General features: G+C 40.8%; 1 protein-coding gene and 1 pseudogene across 19 annotated transcripts in view; both read left to right on the top strand.

Moving 5' to 3' along the window:
• Positions 1–13,647, top strand: part of SGIP1 (SH3GL interacting endocytic adaptor 1) — a 198,971-nt gene that overhangs the window by 173,856 nt on the left and 11,468 nt on the right. For all 19 annotated transcript variants that reach the window (XM_045584495.1, XM_045584493.1, XM_036444904.2 and 16 more), the window contains one exon: positions 2,458–2,569. In XM_045584495.1, the coding sequence (XP_045440451.1) occupies positions 2,458–2,569 (112 nt within the window). The remainder of the gene's footprint in view (positions 1–2,457; positions 2,570–13,647) is intronic.
• Positions 10,651–12,404, top strand: LOC118722855 (annotated as a pseudogene).

Here is a 13,647-nt window from a genome sequence, read left to right as displayed (position 1 = left end):
CCAGCCCCCTTGCCAAGTTTTAACCAACAGCTAGGGAGACCATGCTATTTCAGGAGAATAACCTAGGATTCATTCAATAAATATCTGAACTAATGTGTGAACAAGTAAAATGAGCAACGCTGTAACAAAATAATGGACTTGGTTTACATGTGCCTTTTTTATTTATAGATGTGCATAAACTTTACCTTTTTGGGACCCAGCAATGGATAATTTATTTATTAAAAAGTCAATATAATTCAGGTTCTGTTTAATGGAATATGGAGGTCTCATAAAAGAAGTTCATGTCATACTTCTCTCTAAATGTTTACAGTCTTGTGGGCAGCAAAGACTTAGACATGTATAAGACTCACTATTGGTACTTTACTAGTTTACTTGCCCTCAAATGATGCTAAGTAGGAATACTTAGTCTGTAAAATGATATAGCCCTCAGAGCCTAAACTTTGCACTTAAATATATCTGAGTACCAATCTTAAATATTCTGTGTACCAGCAGTGCAAGACTGACCAAGTTGTATAAATTCTGAGCCTTGGCTATATCAACTACAGAATGAAGGTAATGTTTCCTTCATATTTTTACAAAGATGATATATGTACCACACCTGGTAACTATGCAGCAAGTAATGGTGATGGTAGTGAATGGACTCAGGCATCTTCAAACTACGGCCCGCGGGCCACATGCGGCCCGCAGAGGAGCCTGATCCGGCCCGCCAGGTTTTTTGGGCAGTGAGCGCAGCCGAGGTGTTACAGTAGGAATTAGTTCATATAGTCCGGCCCTCCAGCTCTCTGAGGGACCGTGATCTGGCCCCCACTTTAAAAAGTTTGAGGACCCCTGGTGGTGGTAATGCTGATAGTGACGTTAGCACATTGAACTGCAACTCCTTAAAGACAAGGATTTTCTTTAATTTATATTTGAATCCCAGCACCATAGTACCTGATACATAGCAGAGAGTAAGCAGCTGTTTCTTACTAGTATAATCAGTTGCCAACTACTAGATGTTAACAGCCAAGGGAAATAGAAAGAGACTAGCATGAGCTAGAATTATTAAGAAAAACTTTATTGGAGACAGAGATACTCAAAGGATATATTTTTTTCATTGCCAGAGAACAAAACAGAAGTGACTCAGTTACTGAAGATTAAAGAAGCATAACATGCAGTCTGTGATGGGGCGGGGAAGAGTAAATGTCTTCCTTTGAAGCATTAGTGGGGGAATAATTAAATACTTTGTAATTACTAACACTTTACTGTTCAGCACCAGACCTACATATTAACAACAAAGATAATAATCCCAAGCCTTGCTCCCTTTGGAAGCCTCACATTATGTCAAAACCATACAAGAAAATGTCTCATTTAAACAAACTGTATGACATAATAAGAAAAGCATGAGCTTTATAGGGCGGCAAATCTAGGTTTGAATTTTAGCTTTGCCACTTAACTAACTTTATTGTTTTGGGCAAGTCGCTTACCTCTTTGAGCTTCAGTTTTCTCTTCTGTAAAATAGGAACTCTAATGTTTGCCCCACGGGGCTGATGTGGGGTTGCATGATATTCTTGTGAGGTATCCAGTGCAGTGCCTGGTGTGTAACAGGCGTTCAATAACATGTGTATTGTTGTTATTTTTAACTAGAGGACTGGTGCAAGAATTCGTGCATTGGGAGGGGCTATCTGGAATTCGTGCATTGGGAGGGGCTATCTGGCAGACCTGCCCCAATAGGGGCTGATCAGGCCAGGCGGGGGGGGGGGGGGGGGGGAGGTAGAGAGAGGGGCTATGGGCAGTTGGCCAGCTGGCCCTGCCCCCTGGTTGAACTCCCAGTCGAACTCCTGAGTTGAGGGGGCAATTTGCATATTATCCTTTTATTATATAGGATAGTATGAATTGATGCATTTATGCGTTTGTTCCAAGCCAAGGTGTACATTTTGGTTGTCCAATTTTTGGACTTGTAAGCTTGAGCCTAGTTGATCTGAGAATAATTGGGAAATAATCCCAGATTTTTTTAAATGGGAAGAATCCAGGAAAGGACAAAGTGTAGCATTGTAATCTGTTACTGTTTGTGTCTTTAACATGAATAAATGCTAAAAGTGTTATGGGCCATTATGTAGGGTGAATGCTCAAATAAGAAGCTATTAATTTTCTGTATTAACTACCTGGTGTACAAACTGTCATGCAAATACTGCCTTGTGCTTTATGCAAAACATTGAAACACCTAGGACTTTATTCTTCTGCTTGGATTTTTTTTCTGTAGTAAAATACATACTGAATTAATTTCAAGTGTGTTTGTCTGTAAACCAGCCAAATATCTCTTTTTAAATATTTGAGCTCTGTGTTGAATATAGAGAGTTATGGTTCTTAGCACATTACTTTTTTTAGTAATAGATTACATTCTTCAATCCTTTAATATAGTTCCACATATATAAAATGTCTGTTATGCCCATATTAATGAAAACTTTTCATTTTATACAGGTTCCTCCAGGGGACCCAGCCCCCTGACCATGGGGGCCCAGGACACCCTCCCTGTTGCAGCAGCATTTACAGAAACGGTCAACGCCTACTTCAAAGGAGCAGATCCCAGCAAGTAAGCCTGGGACTTAGTCCCCTGCATTCTCCACACTCTGCCTTATTCAGTGGAGGCTATCTTAAATACACCTACTTAATGCCTGTCCTAGAACCAAAAGAAGTTCAGCAAACATGAACAATGGAAAAGAAGATTTAATTAGGGATATTAATTCACTGATTTTTTTTAAAGAATGTATTAAAAGATCCAATCTAATATCTTACTATCCAGAAATCTCTGACTTAGTGTTGATTGCAAGTAATGGAGTACCCTAACTCAACTCTGTCAGCAATGAAAAAATCTATTATGTCACAAATGTAAATGTCCAGATCATGTCTTCTGTTGCCTTCATCTTTCCTGGACAGGAATCTCCTGCATACAAACTAAAACAATGGTGCATTGGAATGAGAAAGTGCGTGTGGGGGTGGGACAGTGGGTGGGGGGCGGTTAAACTTCCCATAACACCTGGATATGTAAGAGGGAAAGTTATATGTGACTCTTACTCTAAGTAAGGAAAAACTGGCCAGAAATAAATAAGTGAATAAATTGTAATCACAGCAAAATAAAACTTCTAGGGAAAAATATATTACTCTCTATTTACAAGAACCTTATTTCACTTATATCAGTGCATAATTGATAAGTGACTTGACCAGAATGTATATGTAACATAACTAAATGTTTTGTCTCTATATAAGGAGTTTCACAAGAAGAGTTGAGGAAGTCTGTGGATTTCCTGAGATTATTAGGTCTAGTAATAATTAATGTCGTTTTCTAATACTTTTTAAAATCGAATTTATTTAAACAATACAACAAAATTTAATCAACAATATAGTTGCCGTTGTTTTCTACTACTTGTGCCCAACGATCAGGAAGCATTTTAATCCCTCTGTTGTAAAATTCTTGTGATTTTGATGCAAAAAATTCGGTCAATGCATTTTTGAGGCATTCTTCATTATTAAATTTTTTTCCAAGAAGAAAGTTTTGCAAAGAAAGAAACAAATGGTAATCGGAAGGGGCAATATCAGGAGAATATGCAGGTTGAGGGAGAACTTCCCATTCCAACTGGCACAGTTTTTCAGCAGTGATTCTTGCAGTATGTGGTCGTGCGTTATCGTGGTGAAGAATTATGCCCTTCCGATTAATCAGCGCGGGTTCTTTTTCTCTTAAAGCTTGGGCTAACCTTTCCAATTGGGCACTCTACACTGCACTTGTAATGGTTTGGTTAGATAGTAAAAGTTCATAATGAAGAATTCCTTTAAAATTCCACCAAACACACAACATCACTTTTTTCGCATGCAAGTCAGGTTTTGGCGTGGGCTGCAGAGCCTCATTTTTGTCCAACCATTAAGGCCGCCTTTTCAAATTAACATACAGCACCCATTCTTCATCTCCGGTAACAATTTGCTCTAAAAACGGCAAACGGTTTTGACAAGAGAGGAGCGAACTGCAAATTGTGACTCTTTGATTACGGTTGTTGTTGGTCAACTCATGAGGAACCCATTTTCCAAACTTTTGGACTTTGCCAAGTGCACGCAATTGATTGGAAATTGTTTTTTGTGAACAATTTAAAGTTGTCGCAAGCTCTTGTTGGGTCATTTGAGGATTTTGCACCAAAAGAGCTTGAAGAGCTTCTTGATCAAAATTGGACACACGGCCTCGACCACTCTTGTCATCTAACGAAAAATTTCCCTCGCGAAATTTCTCAAACCAACGCTGGCATTTTCTGGCGCTAACTGCATCTTGACCAAGAGCACTACAGATGTTTTCTGCAGCCTCACTTGCTTTTCTTCCTAATTGGAACTCGTAAAGCATGCAGTGCCGAATATGCTCTTCATCCGCCATCTTCTTAGCCCTAGTTTTGCAACAAAAACCAAACCAAACATAAACTTTTTCAAGCAAAACTTGTTAATTGTACTTCACACTTCTGTAGATACCACGTGTTTGAAGGTTATGTCAATACAAGTCAACGCCAAGCAAGATTTTAAACGAATGTTTAAAAACAACATTATTACTAGACCTGATATATTACTTAACTTCCGTGTGTGCATATATGCATTTGTCCGTAGAAGAGGGTCTACAACATTAATTACTTTCACAAGGGGGTTCATGAACCACACACACACACACACACACACACACACACATACACAGAGTTAATAGTGATTATTGTTCTATACTAAAAACTAAATACTTAAGTCAAACTAGATTTCATACTATGTCACTAGTATAATTCAGATCTGAATTTGATGGATAAACAGTGCAAACCTAAGTGAGGGCAATATTGCTTTTTATTTTCCACTTGTGAGGATAAGGGCTGAGAAAACCTTGGTATCTATGGAAATAACAGTGAGAGAAAAAAGTCAATGTGCATATAGAACAATAGGCTATTTTTTTAAATTTTTGAAAACAGTGATAATTAACAATAATTAGAACTTTGCTTCCCACATGTATTTTAAGTAGGAATCTGTATGACTAATCATGAATTCTCTTTACACTTCAGAAACACTGGTTTTTATAAGTCTAGGTATAAGACTATTACACTGGGAAAGTAATATAATTAGTAATTCCACCTTTTGGTGTCCTACCCAATCTCTGGGATCTATCAACCACTCTGAAGTGTCAAGTCTTTTTAAATATCTAGGTTTTATTCTAAGACCAGAGTATTGTAGAGAAGCAAACACTGTGGTATCTTAGTCCAATTTGGCTGCTAAAACAGAATACAATAGAGCAGGTAGTTTATTTCTCAGTTCTGGAGGGGAGGAAGTCAAAGGTCAAGGAGCTGGCAGATTTGAGTGTCCAATGAGATCTGGCTTCCAGGTTCATAGACAACCTTTTCCCATGTAGCCTCACATTGTGGCAGGAACAAGGGAGCTCTGTGGGCTCTCTTTCTTTCATAAGGGCACTAACCTCATTTATGAGGGCTCTACCCTCATGTCCTAATTTCCTCCCAAAGGACCACCTCCAATGCCATCACATTGGGGATTAGATTTCAGTCTATAGCACTCTGGTTTATCCCAGGTCCTTTCTTTTTCATCTTCAAAGCAGGAAGTTCATCTGTTACATCCTCATATCAATAGAAAATAGAAATTAAAAGCTACTTCATGCAGAGGTCTGAGTTTGAACTGTTGGAGCAAGGAAGTACCCTGAGTTTAAGTTTTATATATACTGCATGGGATAAACCTGGGTGCTAACTGAATGTTTACATTCCCCTGCCTCCATGCCCCAATTCATATATTGAAACCCATAAAAGCAGTCGAGCCAAATTAATATTTAGTGCTTTTCCTATGCCTTTGATATGAACTGAGCCATTGACTTGTGGATGACTGCACGAATTGAACTGTTTTTAATTATATTGCCATATATAGTTGCAGAATATACTATATATTGGTAGATAGGAGATATGGATCATTTCATTAAAATTATGAGATCTAAAATTTATGAACAGATCATGAAGTAGTGTTCTTTTAAATTTAATTTCTTCTCCATGTAGTAAATCATTTTCATTGCTTTCCCTGTGTTATTCACTTTCAAGGAAGCAACTCAAGTTCAAAACTTTGATCATGGGGTAAGGAAGGAAGGAGGAGGATAAAGCCAAACACAGCACCACATAGGGAATGATGCAGAAAAAAAATGTGGATTTGCTTTTTGCCTGTGGTTCCCTCTCATCCTGAATCAGAGCCTTTTCCATGTGTTCAGACTGTACATTGGAAACAGAAATCTGTTACTTTATTTTTTACAATCCATTATGATATACAGTCTATTCAAATATAGTTACATTTTTCCCTGCGTATTCAGAACACATGTGACAGGTATTCTGCCATCTGTGTCTTTCTCAATAGCTGATAGGCACAGAACTCCTTGATTTTTGCTGCTTGGCTGTGTCAACTTCCACATGAAATCCCATTATTACCTCCTATTTGAACAAGCCTGGTACTAGGGATTAATTCTCTAATCCCCTAGAAAAAAACAAAAACGGGTTTCTCAGCTATATTCGGACCATTCCTTATCATACTTCAGTTATTTATTCAAGTGTTTGTCTCCCTGTTTAACCTGGAGGCCTGGGGAAAGGACCACATTTGTTCTGTTTTTTACTGTTCATTCTAGTGCATTACATTATGTGGGGATGTTGAATGTGCACCGTGTGTATAGTTGCACTAGGTAGGTTCTTTGTTATGTACCTTTGCCTTCCCAGAACCTAAGACATACTACTTGCCTTCACAATAGTAGGTATGTGCAAGAAACAACGAAATTTTCCAAAAAATATGTACATATGTCCATGGAAACTAGAGAAAGGGAAATTTAAGGAAGGTTAAATGGAGAAGATATTAAGGAAGGCTTCAGAAGGGCCTGCTTTTGAACTGAGTCTTGAAATGTGAAAAGGAGTTGGCCTAGTACAGTGGTCAGCAAACTCATTAGTCAACAGAGCCAAATATCAACAGTACAACAATTGAAATTTCTTTTGAGAGCCGAAAACCAACTTCTGCGCATGGGCCACAAAGTGAGCCCATGTACGTGGGCTCACACTGTAGGTGCGCACACCCACGTGGTATTTTGTGGAAGAGCCACACTCAAGGGGCCAAAGAGCCACATGTGGCTCACGAACCACAGTTTGCCGACCACTGGCCTAGTACCTAAGCCAATGGAAGGGGATTATAAGGAAGAGAAACTGCTTATGTTCGTTTGAAAAGAAGGCCATGGGCTTAGTTATCGGGACAGTGCAAAGAAGGCAAATTTAATGAGGAAGCATTTCTGATGATCTCACATAAATCAAATCCACACATTCACTGGCCAAAACTGGCCAGTGTTTCTGTTGACCAGCTAACACGGTGCTTTCTATGGGAGGACCTAGTTTATAAGTCACTTGGCCAGTAGACTGAACTTGTGCCATTCTTCTCAAATGTTTCCTTTATAAGGACTCACATGATTTCAAAGTGTATTCATAAAGTAAGTTTGCTAATATTTCCATATAGAAATATAATTCTAGGGGAATGTAAACATTCAGTTAGCACCCAGGTTTATCCCATGTAGTATATATAAAACTTAAACTCAGGGTACTTCCTTGCTCCAACAGTTCAAACTCAGACCTCTGCATGAAGTAGCTTTTAATTTCTATTTTCTATTGATATGAGGATGTAACAGATGAACTTCCTGCTTTGAAGATGAAAAAGAAAGGACCTGGGATAAACCAGAATGCTATAGACTGAAATCTATAATTATAGATTTCCATAATTCACATTCACATGAAATATAGTCACGTTGTATGCTGATAGGAATAATCATTCAAGTTAAAGATTTTCTTTTGGTGAATATTGAGAATATTAATTTTTACATAGAAATTTTCAGATCAACTTTGACATTGGATAGATTATTAAGTCAGCAAAAATCTGACTGACACTTGAGATGCAATTCAGAAATGTTAGTGAGGAGATTTGGTGTCCTTATATCGCCTTGTATTGAAGACTGTCATTGCTCACTGTACACTGTAAGCCCCTTTGAAGGCAGAGGCTGTTTTGCTCACATTTTAATTGCCTCCCCACTCAAAAAAATAAACTTACACAGTGAGGAATCAATAGATGTTTACTAACTTACAAAACACCACCTCCTCTCTTGCTGACTTGTTTCCAAGAGCAACTTTATCCCCCACCAAGCCACCACTTAGATCTCCTTTTGAGCAACCTGGAAAAGAAACTGAGCAGTTTTCCTACCAATTAAAAAACATTGGAACCACCACTGCTAACAACAATATGCTGAGTGATGGTATGCATCGGAGTCTAATTTACCAAGTGCTCTAATTATTCTTTTTTTTTTTAAATATATTTTTATTGATTTTTTTTTTTTTTAGATGAGAGAGAGACATCGATCAGCTGCCTCCTGCACACCCCCTACTGGGGATGTGCCCCCAACCAAGGCACATGCCTTTGACTGGGATCAAACCTGAGACCTTTCAGTCCACAGGCTGACACTCTATCCACTGAGCCAAACCAGTTTTGGCTCTAATTATTCTTTTCTCCTAGATTTATCAAATGATATTCTGCCTGTTTGCATATTGTAAGACATCAAGGGGAGACAGCTTGAAAGGAAATGCAGGCTCAGCACCAGTTTAGAACCATTAAATTAAGCAAAGCTAATGGATCTAAGAGATGGAGAGGGGAGGCAGCAGAGTGGGCACCCAAACTTGTGCTCAGCAATATTCTTCAGAAAAGATGGATGGAGGGACAAAATTCTCATTCAGAGAAGTGCAGAGTGATATGTGACAGTATCTGAGGGGAGAGGGTAGCATATGGAAACCAAGAGAGCTCACCTGCCTTATGCATACAAGCCTATAGCACTTTTTCACATAAGCTATTTTGAATGTGGATCCAGGACTGTCCCAGCTGAGCTCCATGTGTCTCCTCAAGCACAGTTATACAGTACACAGGATGATTATGGGACAAATAGGTTTCCTAGACTCAAACGTGAGCAACATTTTCATTTGTTAACCTCAATTTTCCTAGAAAGTATATTCCTGAACTTAAAATTGTAGAACTGCTACAAGGTTCAGTTGTCCAGATGTATGGGGAAGTCATAAAAAAGTTCACTCATTTTATTTTATTTTATTTTATTTATTTTAAATATATTTTGATTTTTTACAGAGAGGAAAAGAGAGGGATAGAGAGTTAGAAACATCAATGAGAGAGAGTCATCGATCAGCTGCCTCTTGCACACCCTCTACTAGGGATGTGCCCGCAACCAAGGTACATGCCCTTGACCGGAATCAAACCCGGGACCTTTAAGTCCGCAGGCCAATGCTCTATCCACTGAGCCAAACCGGTTTCAGCAAGTTCACCCATTTTACCATATTTTTCGGACCATAAGACGCTCCGGACCATAAGACGCACCAGTTTTTAGAGAAGGGAAATGAAGAAAAAGAGATTCTGAAACAAAGTGTCCTAAAATATTTTATGTGCATGAAAACCCAACATCACAGTCATAAACACATGTAATCAACCCTGTAAAGTAAACAGCAGCATTTAGAACCATTTTAGAGCCGGGCAAGCACACAGAGACCACACCGAGCCGGGCAAGTAAAAAAACTTTTTTTTTAAAGGATATGTGTAGGCTATATTTGGACCATAAGACGCAGGGACTTTTTCCCCCCACTTCTGGGGGGGAAAAAGTGTGTCTTATGGTACGAAAAATACGGTAAATATTGACTCTTTCCCAAAGAAGAATAATTCTTTTGAGATTTGTGCTTCTGGCCAAGGTGGGTAACTGATTTACCCTTCTACTCGAAAATACCTCCAAAATACCTTGAAAGCACACAAAATATGTGAAACGTTGATTTGCAAGGACAATTACCCTGGAGAAGGTAGGGGTGCCATGTGATTGCCTAGCTTACTTCTCTAGGGTGTCCAGGCCACGGCCTGGGGAGAGCCCTGCTGATTCCCACTGTTCACGGGGAAGTGTGTCACTGAGGCACACTCCACTGCAGAGCTGACTGAGCATGTGTCAGCAGAAGCTAATGGCCAGTAGATATTGCCACTGTGCACTGCAGGAGCTAGCTGTGGAGAAGGGGCATACATGGCAGGAGCCTGGAGCTGAAAGACCCACTGCATTGCAGGACCTGGGCACTGGGGCAGCCCAGCTACATGCACTACAGGGTCAGATGCTAAGTAAGCTTCTGTGCTATGAGGCACTAGCAAAGCCACATGGGCTGCGATACCCATGCTTGGAGGGAAACACATTCACTGCCGGCACCTGGCACTAGATAGGCCCTGTATACTGCAGGAGCCCGCCTAGCAAGCATGCTGGAACCAGGAGGAAAATCCCATCTTCCTGCAATGTCTTTCCAGCGCCCTCTAATGACAAAGCCTGTTGGCAGAGAAAAAACTTATAAAGGGCCCATTATAACTTTTTTTTAGATCAGCAGTAAAAGGTGAATTGGAGCTACATTGATTTTATGTGGAAGTTGACACAGTAATTCTAAATTTCATATGGAAATGCAAAGGACCTACAATAGCCAAACAAACTCTGAAAAAGAAGCATAAATTTGGTGGACTAACACTACTTGATGTCTATAATAAAACCATAGTATAAAGACAGTGTAGTATTGATATAAAGGCAAACAAAATAGATCAATGGAACAGAACAGAGAATCCAGAAATAGGTCTACACATATAGGCACAACTGAATGTCAACAAAACTGCCAACTGGAGAAATTGAGTGAAGAAAGAACTATCTTTTCTGAGCAGGTGGTGCTAGAACAGCTAGATATCCACAGCCACATACTAAACGTGAACCTGGGTCGGCCACCATGTTCCTCGCCTTTCAGCCGCAGTGACAGTTGGTCAGAGGAATTTGGGGCCATGAAACTGCTAAGCAGAGCCAAGTCCTTCAAGAGATTTTATTCCCTCAGAGTTGTTCCCAAAGTAAAGGCCATAACTGCCCCTGCATGAGGGCCTATACATCCCCAGGACCTCGACTTTACCAAATTACCAAATGGTTTAGTGATTGCATCTCTGGAAAATTATGCTCCTGCATCAAGAATTGGTTTGTTCATTAAACAGGCAGTAGGTACGAGGACTTCTCATTTGCTTCGTCGTGTAGTCCAGTCTGACTACAAAAGGAGCATCATCTTTTCAGATAACCCCTGGAACTGAAACAATTGGTGGTAAATGAAGTGTGACTTTAACAAGGGAAAACATGGCCTAACTGTGGAATGCCTGCAGGATGACATGGAAATTCTAATGGAGTTCCTGCTCAATGTCACCAAAGCACCTGAATTTTGTACTGAAGGGAGGTAGCTGCCCTTCAGTCTCAGCTGAGGATTGACAAAGCTGTGGCTCTTCAGAACACACAGGCTTATATTGAAAATCTGCATGCTGCAGCTTACCAAAATGCCTTGGCTAATTTCTTGTGTTGTCTAGATTATAGGATTGGAAAGGTGACACCAGATGAGTTGCATCACTATGTTCAGAACCATTTTACAAGTGCAAGAATGGCTTTGGTTGGACTTGGTGTGAGTCATCTGTTCTGAAGCAAATTGCTGAATGGTTTCTGAGCATGAGGGGTGGGCTTGGTTTATCAGGCGCAAAGGACAGATACATGGAGGTGAGATTCAAGAGCAGAAAGGAGACAGTCTTGTTCATGCTGCCTTTGTAGTAGAAATTGCTGCCATAGGAAGTCCAGAAGCAAATGCATTTAGTGTTCTCCAGCATGTCCTCATGTCATGCAAGGCAGCAATGCCACCAGCCCTCTGTGCCAAGCTGTTGCCAAGGGGATACACCAGCCATTTGATATTTCTGCTTTTAATGCCAGTTACTTGGATTCTGGACTCTTTGGGATTTATACTATCTCGCAGGCTGCAGCTGCTGAAGATGTTATCAAGGCCGCCTACAACCAAGTCAAAGCAATTGTTCAAGGAAACCTTTCCAGTACAGATGTCCAGGCTGCACAGAACAGGCTGAAAGCTGGGTACCTAATGTCAGTGGAGTATTTTGAAGGTTTCCTGGATGAAGTCAGGTCTCGGGCTCTCATTGCTGGCTTGTACGTGCCACCATTCATAGTCCTTCAACAGATTGACTCAATAGCTGACACGTTATAAATACTACAAAGAAGTTTATTTCTGGCCAGAAGTCAATGGTAGCAAGTGGAAATTTGGGGCATGCACCTTTTGTTGATGAGTTATAAACCTGAAACATTGTAGGAAAGAGCTGGACATTTTCTCAATCCATAGCAGCAAACACATGAAAATCCCACATCTATAATGTAATATTTGTCTTGGTTTTCAATGAGGCGAAATACCTTAAAAAGTATAAATGCAGGTAATTATTCCTGCTGACCTAAAGTCAATAAAACATTTTAAGTGTTAAAAAAACAAACAGTGAATCTGAATCCATACCTCACATATTATACAAAAATTGACTGAAATATATAATAAAGAGGTAATATGCAAATTGACCCTCACACCCTCATGTCACAAGATGGCTGCCACCACATTGTCACAAGATAGCTGGAAGGGAAGAGCAGTTGGGGGTGACCAGGCCTGCAGGGGAGGACAGTTGGGGCTGATTGGGCCTGTAGGGGAGGGCAGTTGTGGGCAATCAGGCAAGCAGGGGTGACCAGGCCAGCAGAGGAGGGCAGTTGGTGGAGGCCAGGTCAGCAGGAGAGGGCAGTTTGCCGAGACCAGGACTGAAAGGGAAGGCAGTTGGAGGGGACCAGGCATACAGGGGAGGGAAGTTGGGGAGAAGGGGAGGAATCAGGCCTGCAGGGGAGGGCAGTTGGGGGAGCCAGGCCTGCAGGGAAGAGCATTTTGGGGGGGACCAGGCCTGCAGGAGGGCAGTTGGGAGCCTGCAGTCCTAGATTGTGACAGGGATGTCCGACGGCCCATTTAGGCCCGATCCCAAAAGTTGGACATCCCTCAAGATGTCCCATATTGGAGAGGGTGCACCCTGGGTTGAAGGACCCCCCCCCCCCCATGCACAAATTTTGTGCACCGAGCCTCTAGTCTATACTAATAAAAGGGTAATATGCTAATTAGACCAGGTCAACTGATTACCTTCCAAACATCTGACTTCCTTCCAGACAAAGTCATGGTGGTGGGGGCCGAGGCAGAAGCAGTTAGTGGTGATCAGGCCAGCAGGGAGGGTAGTTGGGGGCGAGATCAGGTTGGCAGGGGAGGCAGTTAGGGGCAATCAGGCAGGCAGAGGCAGTTAGGGGCTAACAGGCAGACAGGCAGAGAGGTTAGGGGCAATCAAGCAGGCAGGCAGGTGAGCAGTTAGGAGCCAGTGGTTCCTTGATTATAAGAGGGATGTCCAGTTGGAGAGAGTGCAAGCTAGGCTGAGAGAACACCCCCTCCCCCATGTACAAATTTCATGCACTGGGCCAGTAGTTTATATATAATATGTCAATTATATCTCAATAAAGGCCTTTAAAAAAGAATTATTCTTCCTTGAAAATTATCATCCTACTATGTGAACTTATATGTTAACTGATATAACAATTTCAACCAAGTAGATAAGTTAATGGAATGCAGATTTGTTAAGTCAGAAGCTTAAGTTTACCTCAAGGGTACATGAAAGAACATGCTCAATGCATCAATCATGTCCCTCAGAGAACTA

Source organism: Pipistrellus kuhlii, unplaced genomic scaffold, assembly GCF_014108245.1.
Source record: "Pipistrellus kuhlii isolate mPipKuh1 unplaced genomic scaffold, mPipKuh1.p scaffold_m20_p_2, whole genome shotgun sequence".
In the NCBI taxonomy this organism is placed as follows: domain Eukaryota; kingdom Metazoa; phylum Chordata; class Mammalia; order Chiroptera; family Vespertilionidae; genus Pipistrellus; species Pipistrellus kuhlii.
The sequence above is the reverse complement of the archived record's forward strand: the minus strand, read 5'-3'. Positions and strand labels throughout refer to the sequence as shown.